This window comes from Physeter macrocephalus, chromosome 21, assembly GCF_002837175.3.
Source record: "Physeter macrocephalus isolate SW-GA chromosome 21, ASM283717v5, whole genome shotgun sequence".
NCBI lineage: Eukaryota > Metazoa > Chordata > Mammalia > Artiodactyla > Physeteridae > Physeter > Physeter macrocephalus.
In genome coordinates this window covers 61,028,729-61,055,022 of record NC_041234.1, presented here as the reverse complement: position 1 = coordinate 61,055,022, position 26,294 = coordinate 61,028,729, and the positions used below count along the sequence as shown (strand labels likewise).

At 36.8% G+C, this 26,294-nt stretch overlaps 1 protein-coding gene across 4 annotated transcripts in view; it reads right to left on the bottom strand.

Annotated features, from left to right (window-relative positions):
* APOOL (apolipoprotein O like) overlaps positions 1–26,294 on the bottom strand; it is a 171,094-nt gene that overhangs the window by 121,476 nt on the left and 23,324 nt on the right. For all 4 annotated transcript variants that reach the window (XM_055081501.1, XM_055081500.1, XM_055081499.1 and 1 more), the window contains exon 2: positions 1,697–1,801. In XM_055081501.1, the coding sequence (XP_054937476.1) occupies positions 1,697–1,801 (105 nt within the window). The remainder of the gene's footprint in view (positions 1–1,696; positions 1,802–26,294) is intronic.

Genomic DNA, 26,294 nt, shown 5'->3' with positions numbered 1-26,294 from the left:
TAAGGAAACAGTTATAGATGTACATAAAGATTTATGTACAAGGTGCTTCGACAAAGCATTGATTACATTAGCAAAATAATTGGAAATATGTTAAATTTCCAAAAATTTATGAAAATTGTACATTTGAAAATGGTATATTCATACACAGAATATTTATGCCACTGTTAAGAATTCTGTCCAATGCCATCCAACTACTCAGTGGTGGGGTCAGGATTCAGTTTCAGGCCTGTTTGACTCAAGTATATATTTCTAAGCATTTAGATAAATTCAAGAATAACTTGAGGCTAGAAAAGATGAAAAGTACAATGGTGAATAGAATCAGTTACTACAATGACATACCAATAGGCTGGCATGATATATTAGATCAACAAGATAAAAGTTAAAAAGACATAAATGTACCTGTAACTAAGTCCAAAAAGTCTATATGCCTAAGTACAGACTGAGAAAAGACATAGCTTACCAGTGGCCCATGTAAAAAAGTTTAATGAATTTTAGAGAACTGCATAATCACTATATCATGGTCAAAGGCTGATTATAAGCAAGGTTGATTGTGATGACTCAAAACAAAAATAAATATAAAAACAAATGTGATCTTAGGCAGCTTTAACAGAAATGTATTATCTAAAACAAGAGAAGTCAGAGTCTGACTCTATCCTGCAGTAGTCAAAAATACTTACACCCGAAGAAAACACTAACCATCCTGAACATGTTTGGCAGAGAATGATCTGAAAGTGAAGGAACTCAAAGCTATGACATATGAGGAATGGTTAAACTACTAATACACTTATCCAGGAAGCAAAACTATTTAAAGTATAACTGACATCTGAAGAGCTGTTTTGTGGAAGAGAGATGAGAATTGTTCTGTATGGCACCAACGCAAGAGATACAGGGCCAATGGGTAGAACTTATAATTATGAGACAGGTTTGTGTTTGACATAAGAAAGGACCTTAAGTTGAATGAGAGCTGCCAGAAAATGGAATGGACTGCCTTAGGTTCCTTTATCCAGAGTTTTATTCATGTAGAAGAAAACAGCCAGTTAGCGTACCTATTGCAGAGGGGACTATGGTACCACAGTGAAGATTGAACTAGAAAACATCTAAGATTACTTTCAAAACTAAGATCTTAATGAATTTCTTAAACTAAGGCTTCCAAATATCAGGTGTACCTGTATAAACTTTTTTTGTGTGTGTGTGTGTGTGTGTTACGCGGGCCTCTCACTGTTGTGGCCTCCCCCGTTGCAGAGATGAGGCTGCGGACGCGCAGGCTCAGCGGCCATGGCTCATGGGCTCAGCCGCTCCGCGGCATGTGGGATCTTCCCGGACTGGGACACGAACCCGTGTCCCCTGCATCGGCAGGTGGATTCTCGACCACTGCGCCACCAGGGAAGCCCCGTATAAATTTTTAAGAAAGAAAAGTCAGACTGCTTAGAAGAACTAAAACCCTGTACTACTCATTGATTATTCATTGAGAAAAATCACCAATTGTTTCTCATTGGAGCTAGGATTTTAGATGTTTGGGTTAAATATAATAGTGTTTACTTTGAGACACCTTGTAACTATTTCTCACAACTTAAGAACGTGCCTAACAAATACTTCAAAGACGTTTTTGATGAATAGAGCTAACAAACAAACCAACCTCACAGCTTTTACATCATATTTCTGTTATACAAAATTCAAACTTTTGTAGGCAAGTTACCTGCTCTGGTTTCACTAGATGCTTTCTGGACTCCTCTTCTTTGGCCGCATGCACATTTATAGATGCACATATTAGAGCTGCTGGCATAGTTGTCAGCTTTCCCATCTGAGAAAGATATATCAAAAAGGTATTTTTAATTGAAAGCTTCCCATCCTCTATTTCCTGATAAAGTTTAGGGGGCATCTGAGGAACACTACTGGTTTCATTTAAATTTATTAAAAACTCAAGCACTCCAAATTATTCATACATTTTTAGGATATAATTCCTAAAATTCTTTTCTCATGGTAGATGGTAGAGTCTTATTTTTACCAACTTGTTAACTATCTACTTCATATGGAATATAGCAATATAATAATTACCAGTTAGAAGTGAATATAAATTTTGAGGGATGAAGTGAGATATAGATTATGATATTCACTCAGTCCACAAATATTTATTGAGCAATTACTATATGCCAGACCCATCAGGGAACAAAACAAAGATCCTTACTCTCATGAAGCTGACATTCTAGTGGAGAAGAGGCAGGAGATAAACACAATACATATATTATACGGTATATTACAATCGATAAATGCTATGGAGAAAGTAAAGGATAAGGGTGATCTGGAGTACTGGGTGATTCAGGTTGTATCTTGAAATAAAATTTATAATTACATTATTTATAAAAATAACTTCCTATCATTACAAATCTTATGCCCCTAACTAACATATTCCTTTTTACCTATTTCCTGCTTGATCTAAAGCCAAAGGTGACCTTAGTTTTAGATATAACTTGATTTGAATAAAGAATGCAGGAAAATTACTGGCTCTAAGAACAAACCGTTCCAGTGTTTATCCAGGTACCAGAATAATTCCTAAAGATTATTCATTCAACAAGGCCAAATGAAAAGCTTTCCAGGAAATGACTATTTTAAGAGCTTGATTCTTTAGACTCAGAAGGAGGCCTGCTGAAATTGACCAAAGACATCCAGAGGGAAGAGGTCTCTCTGGCTTACACATAAGTGGAATTGTTCAAGAGCTGGAAGAAACACTGGCCAAAGGATTCCAAATGTTATTGGATAACAGTGATAGTGTCTGCACTTCATTTCTGACATATTTTTCAACATTTTCTGGGCAGAATATGGGAAGCTGCAGGCACTAGTTAAGCAATTTACTGTTTAAACTAGGCATGATTCTGATTTAGATTGAGACTCCAGAAATATAGGGTAAAATGAAGACTCAACACTAATAAAAGAAATTGTGTTCACTGTTTTTCCCCCTTCAAGCCTCCCTCTAGTACATATGTCAGCAACACAGAACAGTTTATCTAGGCCTGCCTTCCAAAAGGCATCACTTCTGATTTCTTACACACAGTTGGTATTCACTAATGAAATAAGACTTCCACTCAGTATCTAATGTCGGGTATCAATAAAAACCATATTAAAATGGATGCCAGCAACAGATGTTCTCCCGTGTACCTGAAAAAATTTTTCAATAAAGCGCTGAAGTGATTACTTGAAGCGCGTCAATTCTTACAATATTTAAAACCTATGTTAAAAATACTGGATTAGACCTTACTCCCTAGATAGAACTTTTGAAGTATGCTAATATCTGAAAAATTTTCAATACCCTATGTTCTTAGTATAGTCATTTTATTTCACATAATGGAAAAATAATAGCATGTAGACTATAAAATAAATTCATAGGTATCACGTAATAATTATGATCGACTGCTCCAGAGTGTGGACTGACTAATTGAACTAGTGGCATAAAAAGTTAATACAGTATACCTTGAAAAATGCTTAAGTATCTTTGCTACATTTTCTACTCACTAGGGCAGGGTCCATCCACCTTGACTTTTATTAATAAGGCAGTGTGGCATAATGGTAAAAACATAAGCTTAGGAGTTGCACAGACCTGGTTTTGAACTCAAGTTGTGGAACTTGCTATCTAAATCTGGGCAAGTTACTTAAGCTCTTAAGAATTATGCTGCCCAATATGGCAATTACTAGATGCATATGGTTATTTAAATTTAAATTTATTAAAAATAAATAAAATTTAAAATTTAGTTCCTTAGTCACATTAGCCCCATTTCAAGTGCTCAACAGTATAATATAGGGCACAGATATACAATATTTCAATCACTGAAGAAATTTCTACTGGACAGCGCTATCTTAAGAGTCTCAGGTTATATATCTGAAAAGAAATGGGAATGCCTTCCTTTTTATGATTATCTTGAGGATTGAAGAATTACATAAAAATGGCTTGCACTTGGTAAATGGGCAATTAATTCTAGCTCCCCATTCTTTCTGATTGCTGAATAAAAGATGTTAAGTTGTGGTGCTTACTCCCCATTTTTCTTCTCACATGTATTTGATGTTAATCAGGCTCTAGTGAGGGCCATAATAACAATAAAAAACATAGCATACTTATTGCCTCTAAACAAAAAAGGCCAAGACTTTGATCAAAAGAAAAGAGGCAGATTGGCACACTCAGGCCTTTTCAAAACACAGGTTATACTGATGAAAAAGGCATCACTATCCAGAGAGACAGCTGATTGTATACCACACTGAAAAAATTAGAATGTGGATTGGTAAACTACAGATCTGGGCTAAACCTGGTCTGGACTCTGAGCTAAAAATGTTTTGTTTTTTTTAAAAAAACATATTTTAAAATTTATAAAAACAAAATAAACAAACAGAAAACAAAGAAGAATATGTGACCTTTTGTGTCCTACAAGTCTAACATATTTACTGTCTGCCCCTTTATAGAAAGAACAGTTGCCACTGCCTAATTTAGAAAATAAAATAAGGTATTTAAAGAACATCAGAACTTGGGGGTATTATAAAATTTATAGGCTCATAAGGCTGTTAGTTAAATAGTATTAAAATTGGGCAGAGGCAATCCTAGTTTTCACAAGCTAAGACCTTGAGTTAAAATTATTTGTAACATCAAAATAATGACTTGTCAATTCAAAATTATGTGTCCTGCTTAAAATCAATTATCTTCCTATTAAAGATAACAAACAGGCCCTAGAACAGAATTCTATCATATAGAGATTTACAAATAGCAAGACTGAAGATGAGCATCAGTTAACTCCACCATGAGACTCAACCCTTCCAAGTACTTCTGTAATCAAAATATAGTTGATTCGCATTATTTGCAGTAGTTATAGTCCATAAAGTAGCCATGAACACTGATTTAGGGAATAATGAACACTACTCCTAGGGAAAATACAGGGTTAATTTCTGTGAACCTCTGGTTACATTTTCATCAACTGATCAATACACAACCTTGTTTTTTGTGTGTTTCTGTTTAAAAACACCTTGTTTACTATATATTGTTGATTCAGTAACATTTAACTCACAGCCAACAGCACTATAACTCATGCCACGATGAAGTTTATCCAACACACATATTTTCTCCCTAAGGTGTATCACAGCTTTCTTACACTTAAGAACACTAGATAGCACTTCTGCACTATGCATGGAGCCATTTCAAATAGCAGCATTTCCAAAAAAAAAAAAAGTGAAAACACTTAGCACTATTTACCACAAAAGTGACACTTATTCACAGTATGAGAGCTGGAAAAATAAGGCAGAGAATTAACTGGTCCAACTTTACTTGGGAGTATAAACATATCTGTTTTCTCTTCTTTACTAACAGAATTGAAATTTAAAGTTCTCTTCTATAAGAATTTTTGTTACTTATTTTGTAGGAAAGAGCATATAATTATTATAGGCTAATCTAAAATCAGTCCTAATGATTAATTCTGCTTTAGAGATATATTATCATGTAGTAAATGCTATTTTATTAAATCAAGAGTCCTGTGATAAGTATAAAACAAAACTGAAATTTAGAAAGGTAAGCCCTAAAAACTAAAAGGAAAATGAAATAAACAATGTTGAGGCAATGATCACACAGACAGGAACAATTCAAAAGGAACTTAAAACTAGTAATTGGGCTATACCCAAAGGACAAAGAGAACATAAACAAACAAACAAACAAATCTTAAAACTTAATAATCATATTGTTAGTGGCAGTTTGGGTATTTTATTATGAACCTGCTCTGTGTATGTTATACAAGGAGACATTTAAATATGCTGGCATTTTAAAGATTGGGATTTTCAGTGTGGGAGAAAGATCTAAGATTAATGAAGTTAAAGCAAGATCCTGTAGTTCTGAATTGGAATAAGATTTATCAGTTGATTATCTTATATTATCATGATACAGGAAATATAGAAGATGGAGAAATACATTAAAAGACACCATGGTGTATTGGAATATAGCTATGCAACAAAGTACCCCACACAAACAGCCAGATAGACCTTCGAGTTGAGATTTGTAAGAAAATTCAATTGTGCTCGCAATATTGCAAGTGTAAACTGCTTTAAAATATTTGGCTCAAGAACTTGGTGAGTCTATATCCAGCATCCAATGAGTTGTGACAAGTTGACATTAGTCATCAAAGTTCAGTACAGCCATCAGCAGCTTAACAGAACTTCGTATGCTGTAGTGCCTTTTGACTTGTTTACTTGTGAAGATCTGAGAGGAAGTAGTGATACAGTGGAAAGAACACCAGGCTGTGAATTGGAAAAGCTGTGTTCTAGTCTGCGCTCTGCTAATAATTCACTATGTCACCTTTTACAAGTTAATTCCCCCTCACTGTGTGTCAGATTGCCCATTTGTGAAAGGAAGCAGCACTACAAAATGTCTACACTTCCTTCTAATTTTGACAATGCATGATTCTAAAGTTCAGTGATAATTTCCAAGTATATAATTTACTATAGATAAGATATTGTCATTTTGTTTCTCTAAAAACCAGAAGGAAAGTCACCAACAAATAATTACCTTATATTAAAATAATATTCTAGATTATATAATCAGAATCACACTTTTACTCACATCGAACATCTTAAATGTGAAGACCACAGAGGGAATTTCAAGAATTTAAAAGTCATTTAAAAACATACACAACTAAAAATTACCTCCTACTTAAATAAATGAATTTAAAAACTTCTTCCTAAAAAAAATAAAAAATAAAAACTTCTTCTTAAAGACAGCATTTTTTTTCTTAACATCTTTATTGGAGTATAATTGCTTTACAATGGTGTGTTAGTTTCTGCTTTATAACAAAGTGAATCAGTTATACATATACATATGTCCCCGTATCTCTTCCCTCTTGCATCTCCCTCCCTCCCACCCTCCCTATCCCACCCCTCTAGGTGGTCACAAAGCACCGAGCTGAAAAAGACACCATTTTTTTAATGGAGATAATGTAAGTGTGTGTGAAGGAGAGGAAGCAGTAGAAAGGATAGGAAAAATGGGTAATTATTACTAAACACAATAAATGGAGTAAAAGTAATAATTCCAATTTGATTAGCAACTTAAAATTTCAAAGTGATCTAGTAATACCACTGACTTGGCCATCAAGACACCTGTGTTTAGTTCCAGCTCTGTTCTTGAACAACTACGTAATCTCTAGTTAGTCATGTCATCTCTCTGGGCCAAAGCGTCTTTATTTGTAAAATGAAAGACCTTGAGCAGATAATCTTAGGGCCTTAGAATTGCACTATCCAATAAGGTAGACAATATCCACATGTGTTATTTAAATTTATGTTTCAATTAATGAAAATTTAAAAATTAAAAATTAAGTTTTTCCAAAAAAAAAGTGAAAACACTTAGCACTATTTACCACAAAAGGGACACTTGTTCACAGTATGAGAGCTGGAAAAATAAGGCCACTTCATTCCCTTAGCCACATTTCAAGGCCTCAGTAGATACATGTGACTCCAGTGAGTACCATACTGGATGGCACAGAAATAGAACATTTTCACCATTGAAGAAAGTTTAATTGGACAGCACTGCCTTAGAGCTCCAAACTTTAGGATTTTCTTATGATTCTATCAAAAAGAAGAGATTAAGATTTTGATGAGGGGACTTCCCTGGTGGTCCAGTGGTAAAGAATCTGCCTTCCAATGAAGGGGACGCAGGTTCGATCCCTGGTCGGGGAACTAAGATCCCGCATGCCACAGGGCATCTAAGCCCGCAAGCCACAACTACTGAACTCACGGACCTCAACTAGACAGCCCACGTGCTGCAAACTACAGAGCCCACGCGCCACAACTAGAGAGAGAAAACCTGTACGCCACAACTACGGAGAAGCCCACACGCCACAACAAAGATCTCCCATGCCTCAAAGAAGATCCTGCATGCTGCAATGAAGACCCAATGCAGCCAAAAATTTAAAAAAAAATTAATTAATAAAAAAGATTTTGATGAGATATATACACTCTTATGTTTATCACAGCATTATTCACAACAGCCAAGATACGGAAACAATCCAAAAACCCACCAATGGATGAATGGATAAAAAAGATGTGGTACACGTACAAAATGGAATATTATTCATCCATGAGAAAGGAGGATATCATACCATTCGCAACAACATGCATGGACTTTGAGCACATTATACTAAGCCAGATAAGTCAGAGAAGCAAAAGTACTGGATGATGTCACTTATATGTGAAATCTAAAAAAGTCAAACTTGTAAAAACCAGAGAGTACAATGATGGTTACTAAGGGAAGTGGGGGAGGGGAATAAGACTGATGGGGTTTAAGGGTACAAACTTATAAGTAGTAAATAAGCCACAGAGATCTAATGCACAATATAGACAATATTGTACTATAATTATGTAATTTGATAAATATTATTATAACAGCAGTCATATTATAACATAAATGTATAAAAGTAACATGCTGTACACCTTAAAATTACACATTACATGTCAAATTTATTCAATAAGAAAAGAAAATGATTTATATGATTTTTGCTTTCAAACATACCAGTTTTAACTCTATATCCATTCATTCAGGGAATATATGCTAATCTGAAAACAGCAGAAGAAAGAACTGGACACTGTTTATACCACTGTAGAAGAATATAATGGCATTACATTTTCAAGAAAGTAAAAGGAAAATAGGAAAATGAGAAATTTTATACTTTTATAGGAATGGTTCTAAAAGATGGTCTAAATCTATAAATCAGAAAATAGTCTCATAAAATCATGAAAACAAACGTATAATACTGTGTCTCCTGTACTACTTCAAGGGCATTTTCCTTAAAGACAAAGACTAAATCTTAGCAGTGTTGTAGCTACTTTACTCCAGCCTTGTATCAAGTACATGTTTTAGTAAAAATTAATGATAGCAAATCATCAGGTCAAAGTAACCTATCCTTGGACAAATGTAAGATGTAAGGTTTAAAATATGAAGTAATCATATCATCTTTATCCATTCTTTAGATTTTCATTTGGCCTACAGATCATTACCACTTTCCTGAAGTGTTAAAACTTAGAGCTGGGGAAAATAATTAGTATATCCAAGATAACCTCTCTGAAAGGGAACCCTTGTACACTGTTGGTGGAAATGTAAAGTGGTGCAGCCACTGTGGAAATCAGTACGGAGGCTTCTCAAAAAAACTAAAAATAGAAGTACCATATGACCCAACAATTCCACTCCTGGGTATATATCTGAAAAAAATAAAAACACTAATTTGAAAATATATATGCACCCCAATGTTCATACAGCATAATTATTTACAATTGCCAAGATATGGGAGCAACCTAAGTGTCCATCAACAGATAGATGGATAAAGAAGATGTGGTATGTATACACACACACACACACACACACACACACACACACACACACACACACACAGGAATATTACTCAGCCATAAAAAAGAATGAAAATTTGCCATTTGCAGCAACATAGACTTGGAGGACATTATGTTAAGTGAAATAAGTCAGAGAGAGAAAGACAAATATCACTTACATGTGGAATCTAAAAAATATAACAAACTAGTGAATATAACAAAAAAGAAGCAGACTCACGGATATAGAGAACAAACCAGTGGTTACCAGTGGGGAGAGGGAGGGGAAGTGGCTATACAGGGGTAGGGGATTAAGAGGTACAAACTAGTAGGTATAAAATAAGCTACAAGGACACATTGTACAACACAGGGAATATAGTATTTTATAACTATAAATGGGATATGACCTTTAAAAGTTGTGAATCACTATACTGTTCACCTGTAATTTATATAATATTATACATCAACTATACTTCAATAAAAAATAAAAGAGGATAACCTCTCTGTTTATACATTATTATATATTATTCCATAGGTTTAATCTTGGAATAAGCCAGATTTATGCCTCAAACAGGTCTCTCATCTGAAATTTGTTATGGTATGAAACACAAGGCTTATGAAATACAAACATGGTTTAATTTATTAATGGTCATCAAAAGTCTACAAATAAACCCAAAATCTATTACAGAAACATTTGTTGGCTTATTTGACATGAAAACTGTCAAATCACAAAATTGCTTATTTTCCCCTTAGCCGTGAACTGACATTTTTGCTAAAAACAAAACCAAAAAAGTACCACCTCGGAAAAATTATGAAACCTGTTACTTGTACTATAAACACAAGGCTGCCTTCTATGACAGTTATCCACTATCACCCAATGTTTTTCTAAAATAATATTTATAAAATATTTGAATAGCAGTTTTATTACTTCTAGTCTAACAACACTATGGGGACACATGATGATCAAATGCAATCCCAAACTGAAATAACAGGGTGCTGGGGAGACATTCTGCAAGAAAAGATATTTTTTTCCCAATGACATCAAACTTACCTAATGTTAAGATGTAAAAATATACATGGTACTATGGATTGAATGTTTGTAGTATCCCCCCAGTTTCCTATGTTGATGTACTAACCCCTAATGTGGTGGCTTTAGGAGGTGAGGCTTTTGGGAAGTGATTAAGTTCAGAAGAAGTCACAAGGGTGGAGCCCCCCCATAATGAGATTAGTGTCTTTATACGAAAAGGAAGAGACATGAGAACTCTCCCCACCTCCCCTGCAGCATGCACAAAGAAGATGTCATGAGAGCACACAGCTTGATGGTGGCAGTATGCAACCCAGGAAGAGAGCCCTCATCAACTACCAAATCTGCTGGCACCATGATCTTGGACTTTCCAGCCTCCAGAACTGTGAGAAATAAATACCTGTTGTTTAAACCAGCCAATCTGGGGTATTTTGTTATAGCAGCTGGAGCTAAGAAAAATGGTGTGACTACAAAGTAAGATTAATTTTCCTGCGGCTTTTAGAAATCTGTCTCTTTCATAAACCATGCTTATTATTAGGTACAGTATGACCTTTGCTACCTAAAACTTTTAGGTACCTAGAGGAGTTCTAAAACGTGGGTAGGGGGAAAAGAAACAAGACCTCATGTTGTAGAATCTCTTGTGGCCAAAAAGCTGTCCCTGAACATCCAGTAACCAACAAAAGGGAAAAGAACCAAAGAGCTGAGTATTACAGGCAAGGGTATTCCAATTGGCTAGTTGTGTTTATAAAAGGCTAGATTTATTATACAAAAGCCAAAAAGTGGAAGAAGTAACAAGAAATGTAAGAGATAAGAAAGAATAAAAGCAGAATTAAAGATAGTAGCAGAGGTACACACCATGGTTGGGAAAGAAAGAGAATCAGCAATGAAGTTAAAAATGCAACAGCTCTACAACCTGGTAGTGGTACCTGTTCTATGCCTTAATATAATGTCCCTGAAAATATAAGGGATCCCTGAAGACAGGGTGTTCTGTGTTTAAGGAGCACTTACTATGTGCCAGGTGCTTTACATCCATTGAGTTTTTTAATCTTTACAAAAATTCAATATTGGGGATTTAGGATGGTTTTGGCTAAAGTTTTGGAATCCCCAACTTAAGCAGGCTTCAACAATGACAAACATTATTCTCTCATGTAACAGGAAGTCTAGAAGTAGACAGAATTTTAGGATTGATTTGGTGACTTATCAAAAACCCAGGTTCTTCCATCTCTCTGCTCTGTTGCCTATATTTAAAATGCCATTTTAAATGGTGCATAGGATCTGGTCTTTTCTTGGAAATTAAATATCAAGGAATACTAAGAGGAAGTAGTGACATACAGCGCATCTGTAAAAGTGAAATAACCTGAAGATGAATGTGCTGACAAAATAATACTTCTGCTCTAATACATTAGTAACAGGAAAGGGATAAATAATGTTTTTTGAATGCCTACTACTATGCATCAGAAAGTATCTTATGTTAATGGTCCAGGAAACATACAGAATATTTTCAATGGGGCAGACAAAGAAAAGGACACAAGTATCACCAGTGACCTTTGGAGGGCAGAAAAACACTTGGAAAAAGGCTGCCTTCAGTTTATTGAGCATGTGACACTGCCCACAAAGCTAAGAAGTTGCATATATTTTATTTCAAAAAAAGAAAATGACACCAGAATGTTTTCAAGATAGCATATCCTAAAGCTATTTCCGCGTTCAATACCATTCACTATCTATATAGCATCTTCATTAAGAATAACAGCTATAGCATATTAAAATTGGCAAAGTTAAACAATTAAGATACCAAATGATGATGAATAGGTTTAAGATGGATGGGAAGTACATGGTACACTTGAGCTCTAATCTTCATCAAAATTAAAGTTCCGGCACTTAAAAGGCCAATCTTAAATTAGACAGAATAAATAACTGCCTGCCTCAGTGTGGCTTGGATAGGTATGGTTTTTACTGTATTATTAAATTATAGAACATTAATTAATGTTATTAATGTTAAAGCATTTCAAGCACCTAGTGCTTTAATTATGATGTATGAAAGAACAAAATTATTTTGGAATTTATGAACACTCAATAATTGTGATGTAATTGTTACTGAGTAACACTTGAAAGTGTCAAAAGTTTACCTTAGATAAATAAAAATTTAAGTAGAAAATTAAAAATAAAAACAGAGAATGTAACAGTTACGTAAACATTTTTTAAAAATCCTCCAGAAATAGTAATACAGATTGGCATAATTCAACTTTAGTCAGTTTATGGTAATCAGGGTCAGACAAATACTAACTTATTGTCAAAATCAGTAACTAAATTTTTAAAAACACCTAACAGCTCCCTTTCACAATACATATTTACAAACATGTGTGCTATCTATAGCAAAGAAATTAGGCTATATCTACCTTGTAGTGATGTGGGAAAGGAATATTGAGAGCATTCTATTTACTTGAGAAGACAGTAACACTCCAGTAAGAGATGATTTTCAAGATGTTGTCCATTTAGAATTCAGTTGCTGCTAAATTTCAAAATAGGATTAAGTAAACTATACAGGAAATGAAATGAATCTTTCTAAAATACTGCTTTATTTTCCTGGTTCAACAAACAAATAAACCATATTAGTTTATCCTTCTCTATATACCCTCTGGGGTTAGCAGATATTTGGTGTTCTGCAAAACATCCAAAAGACATGCCAGAAGGTCCTTGATATTTGGTCCTGTCCAAAACCATTTGGCACAGACCAAATATGCTCATGGACGTTTTAGATAGGACCAAATTTCAAGGACCTTTTGGTGTTGTCCAAATGTCTTATAAACCAAATGTCTTATGGACCAATGTCCTGTTAGGCGCTCTGGCTCTAGCAAATTAATCTTCCTAGGCCGAAACATGTCAAGTACATTCCTTCCTCAGTGCCTTAACTCACTTCATTTTCCCTGCTAGAATGTCTTCACCTCTCCTGCACCTAACAGTGCCTGGCACGTAGCAGGTACTCAAAAACTGTTGAATGAATACACTGCCTAAACTCTGTCCTTCCTTGAAGGTTTAGCTCAAGTCCTACTAGATCACTCATAGTCATCTCCCTGAGTTCATAAAGTTCTTATTTGTATGAAACACTAATCTGGAATTAAACAAACATAATATTGCATTATTATTTACCTGTTGAAATACATATAGCCTATTTTTCTACTAAAATGCAGGTTCCTTGTGAGTAGTCTTATGCCTCTTTGTATTCAAAGGGCTTTGCAGGACTAAGGATCTCAAAAAATGTAATAAAATCATTCACAGGTTTAACTAAGGCAGTATACATAGGTAATCTAGCAAGTTCTTCTATGTAACATTTACTGACTACCTATGTGCCAAGTATTTGTGAAGGCAAATGATAACTAAAAGTCCTAAAGCTGATCTGAAATTGTAAGACTGATTTAATGATCTTAATTTTTTGAGGATCCAATGAAAGTTATGCATTATGGTCCCCCCAAATGTAGTTATTCTCAAAATTTTGCACATGATTGCAGGCTCCACCATACTCTCTGAAGCATTTGGGGACCCAATTAAATCCAGGCCCACCACAACTAAAATTTATCACAAATGCATCCTATCCTGACACAAGTATAAATGCAATAGAGAATATTTCTCTTCTTACTAAAAATTCTCACAAGAATGTTCTAAGAATCAAATATTATAATACATGAAAATTTTATAAACTGTTTAGTGCTAGATAAATGGAAGGTAGTATTCTTATAACACATTTCTTGACTAAATTTCAAACTTCTGAAGACTATATCTAAGTGGACAACAGAGCAAGCCTGATTCTCACTAGAAACAACATTCTACTTTCAATGTGCCATGACAAAACTTCTTGGCCAAATTAATGTGGTGATTATTATACTAAATCAAATAGATACCTTAAAATATAATACTTTCTATCTAAATTGATGCATTTTTAGCTAAAATGATCAATAACACCTTGCTTAAGGAATGCCTTAGGAAAAAAATATTCCTTTACATCATAATTGCTTAAATATAGTTTTAAAAAGGCTTCATTTTTTGGAGGCCAAAAGATTCAGAAATGGGGGGAAGTTGGAAAGGTATGAAAAGAAGTATTCCTTTCAGTGTGGGGCTGGTGCCTGAGGAGCTGTTCACAAGGAAAATCTCATCACCACAGGGCTGTTTATGATTTGAGACCACTAGACTTGGGTAGGGAAGAGAGGAAAATTACAGTCTTACATCCCTGGTAGAAGAAAAAGTAGCTTACCCATCTCCAATCACTCCCACTTTTTGCTCTTTCTTGTCCTCACCTCTTTCCCCCACCCTTTTATTTTTTTCAGCGACTATTTGTTCCAATTACTTTTCAATCCTTATTTTACCTCCATTTCCTACTTTTCCTTCTTTCTCCCTTTCCTTTGCTTGGCAGATTTGAAGGGCTAATAGCTTGCCTTCTCAGCAGTGGAGAGAAGACTGTGACTTACTGGGTGATTTCCTTTGTCCACCGATCTAAAGTACAAATACTCCAGAGGAAACCAAACACAGGGGCATAACTATACAACTGATAAAGTTTAGCCTCTTCTGAAATATTAGGTAGGAGATGGGAAGAACAAAAATTGGCCTGAAAGATCAAGTACTGCTCCTGAGTAAACTAATGATTATTGAAACCAACATAAAATGGTAAAAGAGAGACTGGTTTCAAAATACAGTGCTGAGTTTCAGGCATACTGCCTTCTTTGTACTAGAGTTTTAGTCTCTGAATGCAAAGGGACCTTAAAGGTCTTCTGGTCCAACCATTCCTCTGATGATAGAATCCCTTCTGTAACACACTATCAAGTGACCCTCAAGTTTATGTATGACCCCCTTTAGCAATGGGATCATTCCATCTTTTTACAGCTCTTTAAGAAAGTTCCTCCATAGACTGAACTGAAACACATATCCATATAATTTTCATGGCTCCTAGTTCCACTCCTTTGGGTCATGCAGCACAGGTCCAGCCACTCTTGCCAATGAAAGCATATTTTAATTCCCCATTATTAACTTCTGGAATGCACTCCTGTGTCTCCTTGTACTACTTCCAAGGGTAATAAATTTCTGACAATGGCAAGTGCTACTGAACTCATCTTCTGTTTTAACAGAGATATTACCATATCTTTTTTTGAGTAAAACTGAAACAAGAAAATGTGCTAATGCTTCATTTTGTAGCTATCGCATAACAGCTAATATTTCTTGACAGCAACATAAAACTCTTACACAAGGATGCCCTGTTTTAAAGTAATCACCAGTGAGTCACTAACAAGTCTGTATATATCATGGTGCTTATTTTCTTCAGAAAATGAGTGGGTTAATCATCTTTAAGAGAATAAACTATCATTAATCTACAGAGAACAGAGTCTATCAGCTACAGCATTATTTATTATACTGGTACATGAAAAGCAGATACTTTGCTGAAATAGGGAATTTTAAAACTCTGCCTGTATTTTTTCATAAAACTCTTGAAAAAGATAGTGGTACTGAAGAACAAATAATCAAACTATGAAAATGTATCTGTACAATTCGGCCCTTCCATGTCAGCATTTCAAACAGTCTATTTCAAAGGACGGAAATACTGAGATCAAAAATAAAGAACCTGTGAAAAAGCTATAGGGGTAAAACAGCCACAAACTATAAAGCCTTTAGCATCTCAATCCTTAAAGGTTCGAGACTCTAGTATGCCTTAATTTACACTCTTATCAGTTAGGCTTTTATAGATGATCAATGAAAATGGTAATCTCATTCCCACTCTACTAGAATTTTACCAATGGAATCCTTAAATCTGGGTTATTCTTAAAAGAAACTTAAGTCATGTTTCACAGGAGAGTTTTTTAGTAAACAATCTGCAACAATCTCTGCATTCAAATTACACATAAATGGTATGGTAACCAAATAAACACATTATATTTTATACTTTTAAAGATGATTTTTGTTATTAAAAACATCATGAATAACCATCAAGGGTCTGAAAGAAATCAAAATAAGTCTAAGAAGAAACAAGGCTGTAAATATATACTCATTTTAATACAAATTGATAATATAACACAACAAATTCCTATTCTACTTGCTTGAGACTACTGATGTTCATTGTCATGAGAAACAGGTTATCAGCCCACTGGCATGAAGGAGGTGTGACTTAAATTGGGATCTGAAGGTCAAAAGAAATGCAGCATTATACCAGGTGCTGGGAATATAAAGACTCTTTTAAATACTGATAAAAACAGCAGCTAGAAATTACTGGACATTTGCTATAGCCTGGGCATAGCATTGTGCACAGCATATATTATCTTTTAATATTTCCTAGTATAAAATGCTACAGAATAAGGTTTAGACAGGTTAAGTGATTTGACCAAAGTCATACAGCAGATATAGCAGGGAAACTCTTACACGAGCCCAAGGAGACTTGCACATGACTGTTCATAACAGTCTTATTTGTAACAGAAAAAGGTGTGGGGGAAGTCATCACAACATCCATTAAGAGAATAGAGAAGTAAATGTGGTATATTCTTTTTTTTTTTTTTTTTGGTGGTTCGCGGGCCTCTCCAGCTGCGGAGCACAGGCTCCGGACGCGCAGGCCCAGCGGCCATGGCCCACGGGCCCAGCCGCTCCGCGGCATGCGGGACCCTCCCGGACCGGGGCACGAACCCGTGTACCCCGCATCGACAGGCGGACTCTCAACCACTGCGCCACCAAGGAAGCCCAATGTGGTATATTCTTAGAGCAGAATACTACGCACAATGGAAAGGAATGAACTAGAGCTACACATACAAACATGAATAAATATCACAAACAATGCTTTGATAAAAACAAGATGCAGGAGAACATAAGCAGCATAAATAAAATTCATATAATGCTTAAAAACAGGCATAGCAATGTTAAATACAAAAGTGAGGAGAGTGGCTATGGGGAGTTCAGGGAGCAAGGGGAATGCAATCAGAGTTGGTAGGATACACAGGAGGCTTCAACTGCATTTGCAGTGTTCACTAATACCTCTTTGTACATCGGTAATATTTTACATTAAATTTAAAAAATCATAAAGTATTTTGGATCTGTTTCAATGGCTTTTGCTGCCTTCAAAATAAAATTCCAACTTATCCTAGCATTCAAACACTCCACCATTTTCCTATATCTAATCCAATTGTATCTTCTATAAGTAAACCCAAATTAACCTTTCTGATTTAGTCAGCCTAACTGCCTTAAGTTCCTAGAACATATAACAATGTTAACCCAAAGCCATTGCTGACAAGCTAACTGCTTCATTCTTAGTAAACTAAATGCTATCATTCAAGGTCTGAGAGACTTTAAAAACTATCATAATATATGTTGGTTACTTCTTGAATTGCTAAGGATTTTTATATATATTATATGTTTTAATATTTAAATATGTGCTCTCTTATATTATCCATTGCATGTGGATATGTCTTCCGTCAACAAAACAGTAAGCTCCGTTAGAGTAGAAATGATTTCGTAAAATTTGTGCACATCTATACTGTACTTGGTGTGTAATCAATACTATTTCAGCAGTCGAGCGGAACTTGAGGCATTTTGTAGAGCTAGAATCCTCAGATAATTCAGGTTTTAATGCAATAAGAAATTCCTAAATACAGGTTCATAACAGAGGTTCAGGACAAATCAAACACCCCATCGTGGAATGATGTTAAAGATACAGTCCTAAAAAAAGTAACTACATACCTCTATTTGATAAGGAAGCTGAAGTGTGATTACCATGATATAAAATCTGGTATAGGGCACAATTAAATATTTCCTTTACCAGTATAAGGTGCAGATTTTGGAGTTGGGGGTTCTTTTTGTTTTTAAAGATGAGAAGCCTCAATTGTTCAAAAGAAAAGCAAGTAAGAAGTATAATTTAACAACTCTGAGTCACAGGCACAATCACAAAGAATACTCTCCTTTAGAAATATTATTTAGTTTAGGTACTTTCTGAGAAATATACTGTAATTCTCATCTCTTTTACTCTTTATGTAATGCGTCTTTCTTCTCTGGCTAGATTTTCTCTTTTTTTCAGAAGTATGGAAGTGATGTGTACCGGGGAGTGGGATGTGTGTGTGTGTGTGTGTGTGTGTGTGTGTGTGTGTGTGTGTGTGTGTATGTGTTGTATTTATTTTACATAAGGTTTTTTCTGATTCTTAGATCTATGATTTGATGTATGTCATTATTTTTGGAAAAATCTGTCATTATTTCTTCAAATATTTCTTCTGGACTGCAGAAATATTATCAAAAATATCAATAAAGGTTCAAACTTCAAATCACTAGAAGAGTCATTTTTTAAAGAAAATTTTTTCAAATGAAGTTTTGAAAAAAATGCATAAGTATAGCTCATGTTAACATTATCCTTTTTATCAATTATTTTAAAATATATAGTTATGATAAATTTCCCTCTAAATATATTTAAATATAAATACCTAAACATAAAAATTTTAATCTTATATTTGCTTATATGGGTGTCACAGAATTCACTCATTCATTCATTCAACAACCATTCAAGTATCTACCATATACTATATCTCAAGAGCCTGAGAGACTTGAGATACAAATATGAATGAAACATGGTCCCTGTTTTTAAGGAAACTCTCAGCTTAATGTGGGAGAAAAACACAAAAATAAATGAAATACATGGCTTTAAGCAGTATAACAGAAGTGTGTACAATGGGGACACAGAGAAGGAATTGATCTATTCTATTTAGGGGGCAGAGATAAGGAACATATCCTCATTTTCAAGTACTTCAAACAGATGGAAAATTTTACCTACAAAGGACATAAACTGCCCAGTCTATGAAGGCCTGGGACAATTTAGGATTTAACCATGTACTATTATGAACTATTACTTAATTAATATTTCTCCAACCAGGATACTTTGTTCTTAAGGGCAAGAAGTCTAAAAGTTATTCAAAGTTTTAACTCAGTCAACAAATACTTCCTGAAGAAACACTATGCTCCAGGCAGGTGCCCTCTTAGGCCATGAGGGGTATAAATATGCAAAGACATTATTCTTGTCCGCAAGTATTGTATAATCTCTAGTGTGGGAGTCAGACAAATATATCACCAGTAAAGGATGATAAAAGTATATGATGGAGGACTTCCACTTATGGAAAGATGAAGTAGATATACTTTTTCCAATTCTGTCCACTGAGTACAGCTCAAAAGCCTGGATATTATATAGAAAATAAGTACAGGAAGACTCTGGATGGTGCAGAGAAGATGGCAGACCAGTTAGAGACAGGACCTGAGGAATGACATGGCAGTGAGGACCCTGGATTTTCTTTTTGCCTCATATGTCTTAGACTGGGTGCTGGAGAAGCTAGCAACACAGAAATGGCAACCAGTGAAGACAAAGACCCAAGAAAAGCCTGCTCTCTAGCCAAAACACCAGGAAAGGGGCGGCCTAGCAAGACACAAAACTTTTATACAACAGCCACTCTACTATAGCCAAACACCACAGACAAAACTGAGGCCATAACCCCACCCACACAAGCAAAGCCTGAGGGGAGAGCCTACACTTTCCCTCTGGCTCGGCTGAAATAAGGCATTCTAACACTCCCCATCCCACCAAGGTAGTGTTAAAGAAGGTGGAACTTTCATCTCTGCCAGGTGGTAATGAGCCCTGGCCCCCAAGATATTAGTGGAGACCATATAGGGAACATGAATATCCATCACCACCTGATGTTAATAAGGCAAGCCCTCCCCTTCCCTGCTAAGGTGGTATCTGAGAAGGCCTAGTGGAGAGTCAGGATTTTCATTATCATCAAATGGTAACAAGGTCACTGCCCACCACCGCGCCAACAGTGGTCATTAGTGGGGAGCACTAATGAAGTACTCCTCCTACCTCTCCCAGTCAGGGTTGTAAGAGCAGAAGCCTATGGGAGACCTAAACTCCCATTCTTGCCCAGGAATAGCAAAGGGGCCCTCCTCTCCTTGGGTGTCAAGAGACTGAGCAGGGAACCTTGACTTCTACCCTCCACCTGGTAGTAACAAAGCAGCACTGCCCCTTCCTTTGCCAGAGTAGTGTTAGAGGAAGCCAACTGAAACAGAAGTTTTGAATAAGATTATATCATAATATCAAAACATACAGATATTAATTGAAAACTACTCATTATAACAAGAACCAGGAAAATCTCAACTTGAGTTTAAAAGGACAATAGACAAATACCAACAATGAGATGACAGGGATGCTAGAATTATCTGACAAATATTTTAAAGCAACCATCATAAAAATGCTTCAACAAGCAATTACAAACATATTTGAAGCAAATTAAAACATAGAAAGTCTCAGCAAAGAAACACAAACACTTGGGAGAGAAATACAAGATATAAAGAAAAACCAAGTGGGTAATTTAGAACTGAACAATACAATGACTGAAATAAAAAACTCAATGGATGAACTCAAAGAACCCAAAGAAGTTCATACCAAGACACATCATAGTTGAACCTCTGAAAACTAAAAAAAAGAGAAACTATTGAAAACAATGAAAGAGAAACAACATCTAAACTATAGGGGGAAAATGATTCGAATAACAGCAGATTTCTCATCAGAAATCACAGAGTCCAGAAGGAAAAGGCACAACATTTCTCAAGTGATGAAAGAAATGGACTGTTAACCTGTACTTCTATATCCAGACAAGATTTCCATTAGGAATGAAGAGGAAAGAAAACTAAAAGAATTTTTCACCAGCAGACCAACCCTAAAAGAATGGTTAAAGTAAGTTCTCTAAAGAGAAAGAAAATGATAAAAGAAGGAACCTTGGGACATCAGGAAGGAAGAAATAACAGTGGAAAGAGTAAAATTATGGATAACTACAAATAAAATAGCTATTCCTAGAAAAATCACTAAAAGAGTTATACAGGAGATACAGCCAAATTACTAGAGATAAATCAAAATGGAGTTATAAAACAGGTACAAAAAACCCATAGAAAAGCAGGAAAAATAAAACAGTAATCAAAAGAAAGCAGGCTATATTAATATCAGGTAAAGACCAACTCAGGACAAAGAAAATTACCAGTGTCAGAGACATTTAAAACGATAAGAGGACTGTGATAGACTGAATAATACCCTACCCTCCTGCAAAGATTTAGATGTCTGAATGCCCAGAAGTTGTGAATATGTTCCCTTAGATAGTAAAAGGAACTCTGCAGATGTGATTAAGTTATAGATTTTGAGATAAAGAGATTATGGTAGCTTATCAGGCTGGTCCTGATGTAATCATGACTGCCCTTATAAGGATGTTGAGGGAGTTTTGACTACAGAAGAGGAGTACTGAAGTAATACATCATGTGAAAGACTTGACCAGCCATTGATGGGTTTCAATATGGAAGAAGAGGTCATGAGACATGGAATGCAGGTGGTGTCTAGAAACTAGAAAAGGCAAGGAAATGGATTCCCCCCTAGAACCTCCAGAAGGAATTCAGGCCTGCCAACACCTTGATTTTAGCCCAGTGAAATTGATTTTGGACTTCTGACCCCCAGAACTGTAGGGTAATAAATTTAAGTCTGTGGTAACTTGCTACGTCAGCAATAGGAAACTAATACAGGGGTCAATCCACCAATAACCACTTTTTCAAAAAACTAAACATAATTACCAAAGAACACAGAAATCACACTTTTGGGCATTTATTCCAGTGAAACGAAAATTTATATCCACACAAAATCGTGTACATGCTTCTTCATAGTAGCTTTATTTGTAACAGACCCAAACTGGAAACCTGCATTTGGTTCTTGTATGTAGTGTGAGGAGCTTGGTGAAACCTCTCCCTCAAAGAGACATCTATTAAACTAGTCAAATTAGCAAATTCTCTGGCTATGGATCAAAGGGCTTACAACAAATTGAGATGCTTCTTTCCACAAAACCTACAGAACATGGTAAGAAGAGTGGGAGACAGTTGCAGTCAACTAAGAGCCTGTAACCCTCCCCCCCCCACAACTGCTGTGTTATAGAAGAGCTATTCTAGAAAGCTCTCCAGCAGAGGGGTAACTCCCATCTTCCCCTGAGCTAAAAAGAGGTATTCTAGGGGGATTTGGCAATTGGTGAAAACTGGCAGATACCATACACACTGATTCCCCAACCCCAGATCCTGCTACAGGGAGAGGATTCAGGAAAGCAGCTTGTGAAAATTCCAGTCCCCTATTCCCTCATACCACTATGCTGCTAAAGAGCTGTTCTGATACTCACAGTACCTGACTGGAACAGCACAAAATATCCACTGAATATAAGAAAAGGCAGTAAAGAAGGAAGAGAAGAACAAAAAAGACATGAGACATAGAAAATGAAAGCAAAATGGCAAAAATAAATCCAATCACATTAATAATTACATTAAATCTGAATGAGTTAAACAATTCAATCAAAAGACAAAGAATGGGAGAGGGGGAAGATGGCGGAAGAGTAAGACACGGAGATTACCTTCCACCCCACAGATACATCAGAAATACATCTACACGTGGAACAACTCCTACAGAACACCCACTGAACGCTGGCAGAAGACCTCAGACTTCCCAAAACGCAAGAAACTCCCCACGTACCTGGGTAGGGCAAAAGAAAAAAGAAAAAACAGAGACAAAAGAATAGGGACGGGACCTGCACCACTGGGAGGGAGCTGTGAAGGAGGAAAGGTTTCCACACACTAGGAAGCCCCTTCGCGGGTGGAGACTGCAGGTGGCGGAGGGGGTAAGATTCGGAGCCGTGGAGGAGAGCACAGCAACAGGGGTGCAGAGGGCAAAGCGGAGAGACTCCCGTACAGAGGATCAGTGCCGACCAGCACTCACCAGACCGAGAGGCTCTTCTGCTCTCCCACCAGGGTGGGTGGGGGATGGGAGCTGAGGCTCAGGCTTTGGTTGGATCCTAGGGAGAGGACTGGGGTTGGCTGCGTGAACACAGCATGAAGGGGACTAGTGCACCACGGCTACTGGGGAGGGAGTCTGGGAAAAAGTCTGGACCTGCCAAAGAGGCAAGAGACTTTTTCTTGTCTCTGTTTCCTGGTGTGCGAGGACAGGGGATTAAGAGCGCTGCTTAAAGGAGCTCCAGAGACAGGCGCAAGCCGCGGGTAACAGCGTGGACCCCAGAGACGGGAATGAGACGCTAAGGCCGCTGCTGCCGCCACCAAGAAGACTGTGTGCGAGCACAGGTCACTCACCACACCTCCCCTCCCAGGAGCCTGTGCAGTCTGCCACTGCCAGGGTCCCATGATCCAGGGACAACGTCCCCGGGAGAACGCACGGCATGCCACAGTCTTGTGCCACGTCATGCTGGCCTCTGCCGCTGCAGGCTCGCCCCGCACTCGGTGCCCCCCCGGCCCCCCCGCATGAGTGAGCCACAGCCCCCCAATCGGTGGCTCCATTAACCACGCCCTGTCTGAGCAAAGAACAGATGTCCTCCGGCGACTGACACGCAGAGGCGGGGCCAAATCCAAAGCTGAATGCCAGGACTGGTGCAAACAAAGAAGAGAAAGGGAAATCTCTCCCAGCAGCCTCAGGAGCAGCAGATTAAACCTCCACAATCAACTTGACGTACCGGCATCGGTGGAAAACCTGAATAAATCCAAAGCTGAAACCCAGGAGCTGTGCGAACAAAGAAGAGAAAGGGAAATCTCTCCCAGCAGCCTCAGGAGCAGCAGATTAAACCTCCACAATCAACTTGACGTACCGGCATCGGTGGAAAACCTGAATAGACAACGAATCATCCCAAATTGAGCAGGTGGACTTTGAAAGCAAGATATATTATTTTTTCCCCTTTTACTCTTTTTGTGAGTGTGTATGTGAATGCTTCTGTGTGAGATTTTGTCGGTACAGATTTGCTTTCACCATTTGTCCTAGGGTTCTGTCCATCCGTATTTCTTTGTTCATTTGTTTGGTTTTTTTTACACTTAAAAAAATTTTTTTTTCTTAATAATTATATTTTATTTTAAAAACTTTATTTTATTTTCTTACGTTATTTTATTCCCTCTCTTCCTTCCTTTCTTTCTTTCTTTCTTTCTTTCTACTTTTTCTCACTTTTATTCTGAGCCATGTGGATGAAAGGCTCTTGGTGCTGCAGCCAGGAGTCAGTGCTGTGCCTCTGAGGTGGAAGAGCCAACTTCAGGACACTGGTCCACAAGAGATCTCCCAGCTCCACGTAATATCAAACGGCAAAAATCTCCCAGAGATCTCCATCTCAACACCAACACCCAGCTTCACTCAACGACCAGCAAGCTACAGTGCTGAACACCCTATGACAAACAACTAGCAACACAGGAAAACACCACCACCCATTAGCAGAGAGGCTGCCTAAAACAATAATAAGGGCACAGACACTCCAAAACACACGACCAGACGTGGACCTGCCCACCAGAAAGACAAGATCAAGCCTCATCCACCAGAACACAGGAACTAGTCCCCTCCACCAGGAAGACTACACAACCCACGGAACCAAACTTAGCCACTTGGGATGGATACCAATAGCAACGGAAATTACGAACATGCAGCCTGAGAAAAGGAGACCCCAAACACAGTAAGTTAAGCTAAATGAGAAGACATAAAAACACACAGCAGATGAAGGAGCAACATAAAAACCCACCAGACCTAACAAATGAAGAGGAAATAAGCAGTCTACCTGAAAAAGAATTCAGAATAATGATAGTAAAGATGATCCAAAATCTTGGAAATAGAAGAGAGAAAATGCAAGAAACATTTCACAAGGACCAAGAAGAACTAAAGATGAAACAAGCAACGATGAACAGCACAATAAATGAAATTAATAATACTCTAAAAGGGATCAATAGCAGAATAACTGAGGCAGAAAAATGGATAAGTGACCTGGAAGATAAAATAGTGGAAATAACTACTGCAGAGCAGAATAAAGAAAAAAGAATGAAAAGGACAGAGGACAGTCTCAGAGACCTCTGGGACAACATTAAACACACCAACATTCGAATTATAGGGGTCTCAGAAGAAGAAGAGAAAAAGAAAGGGACTGAAAAAATATTTGAAGAGATTATAGTTGAAAACCTCCCTAATATGGGAAAGGAAATAGTGAATCAAGTCCAGGAAGAACACAGAGTCCCATACAGGATAAATCCAGGGAGAAATATGCCAAGGCACATATTAATTAAACTATCAAAAATTAAATACAAAGAAAACATATTAAAAGCAGCAAGGGAAAAACAACAAATAACACAACAGCTGATCTTTCAGCAGAAACTCTGGAAGCCAGAAGTGAGTGGCAGGACATATTTAAAGTGATGAAGGAGAAAAACCTACAACCAGGATTACTTTATCCAGCAAGGATCTCATTCAGATTTGATGGAAAAATTAAAACCTTTACAGACAAGCAAAAGCTGAGAGTTTAGCACCACCAAACCAGCTTTACAAGAAATGCTAAAGGAACTTCTCTAGGTAGGAAACACAAGAGAAGGAAAAGATATACAATAACAAACCCAAAACAATTAAGAAAATGGAATAGGAACATACATATCGATAATTAAATTAATTGTAAATGGATTAAATGCTCCAACCAAAAGGCATAGACTGGCTGAATGGTTGCAAAAACAAGACCGATATATATGCTGTGTACAAGAGAACCACTTCAGACCTAGGGACACATACAGACTGAAAGTGATGGGATGGAAAAACATATTCCATGCAAATGGAAATCAAAGAAAGCTAGAGTAGCAATTCTCATATCAGACAAAATAGACTTTAAAATAAAGATTATTACAACAGACAAGGAAGGACACTACAAAATGATCAAGGGATCAATCCAAGAAGAAGATATAACAATTGTAAATATGTATGCATCCAACATAGGAACACCTCAATACATAAGGCAAATACTAAGAGCCATAAAAGGGGAAATCAACAGTAACACATTCATAGTAGGGGATGTTAACACCCCACTTTCACCAATGGACAGATCATCCAAAATGAAAATAAATAAGGAAACACAAG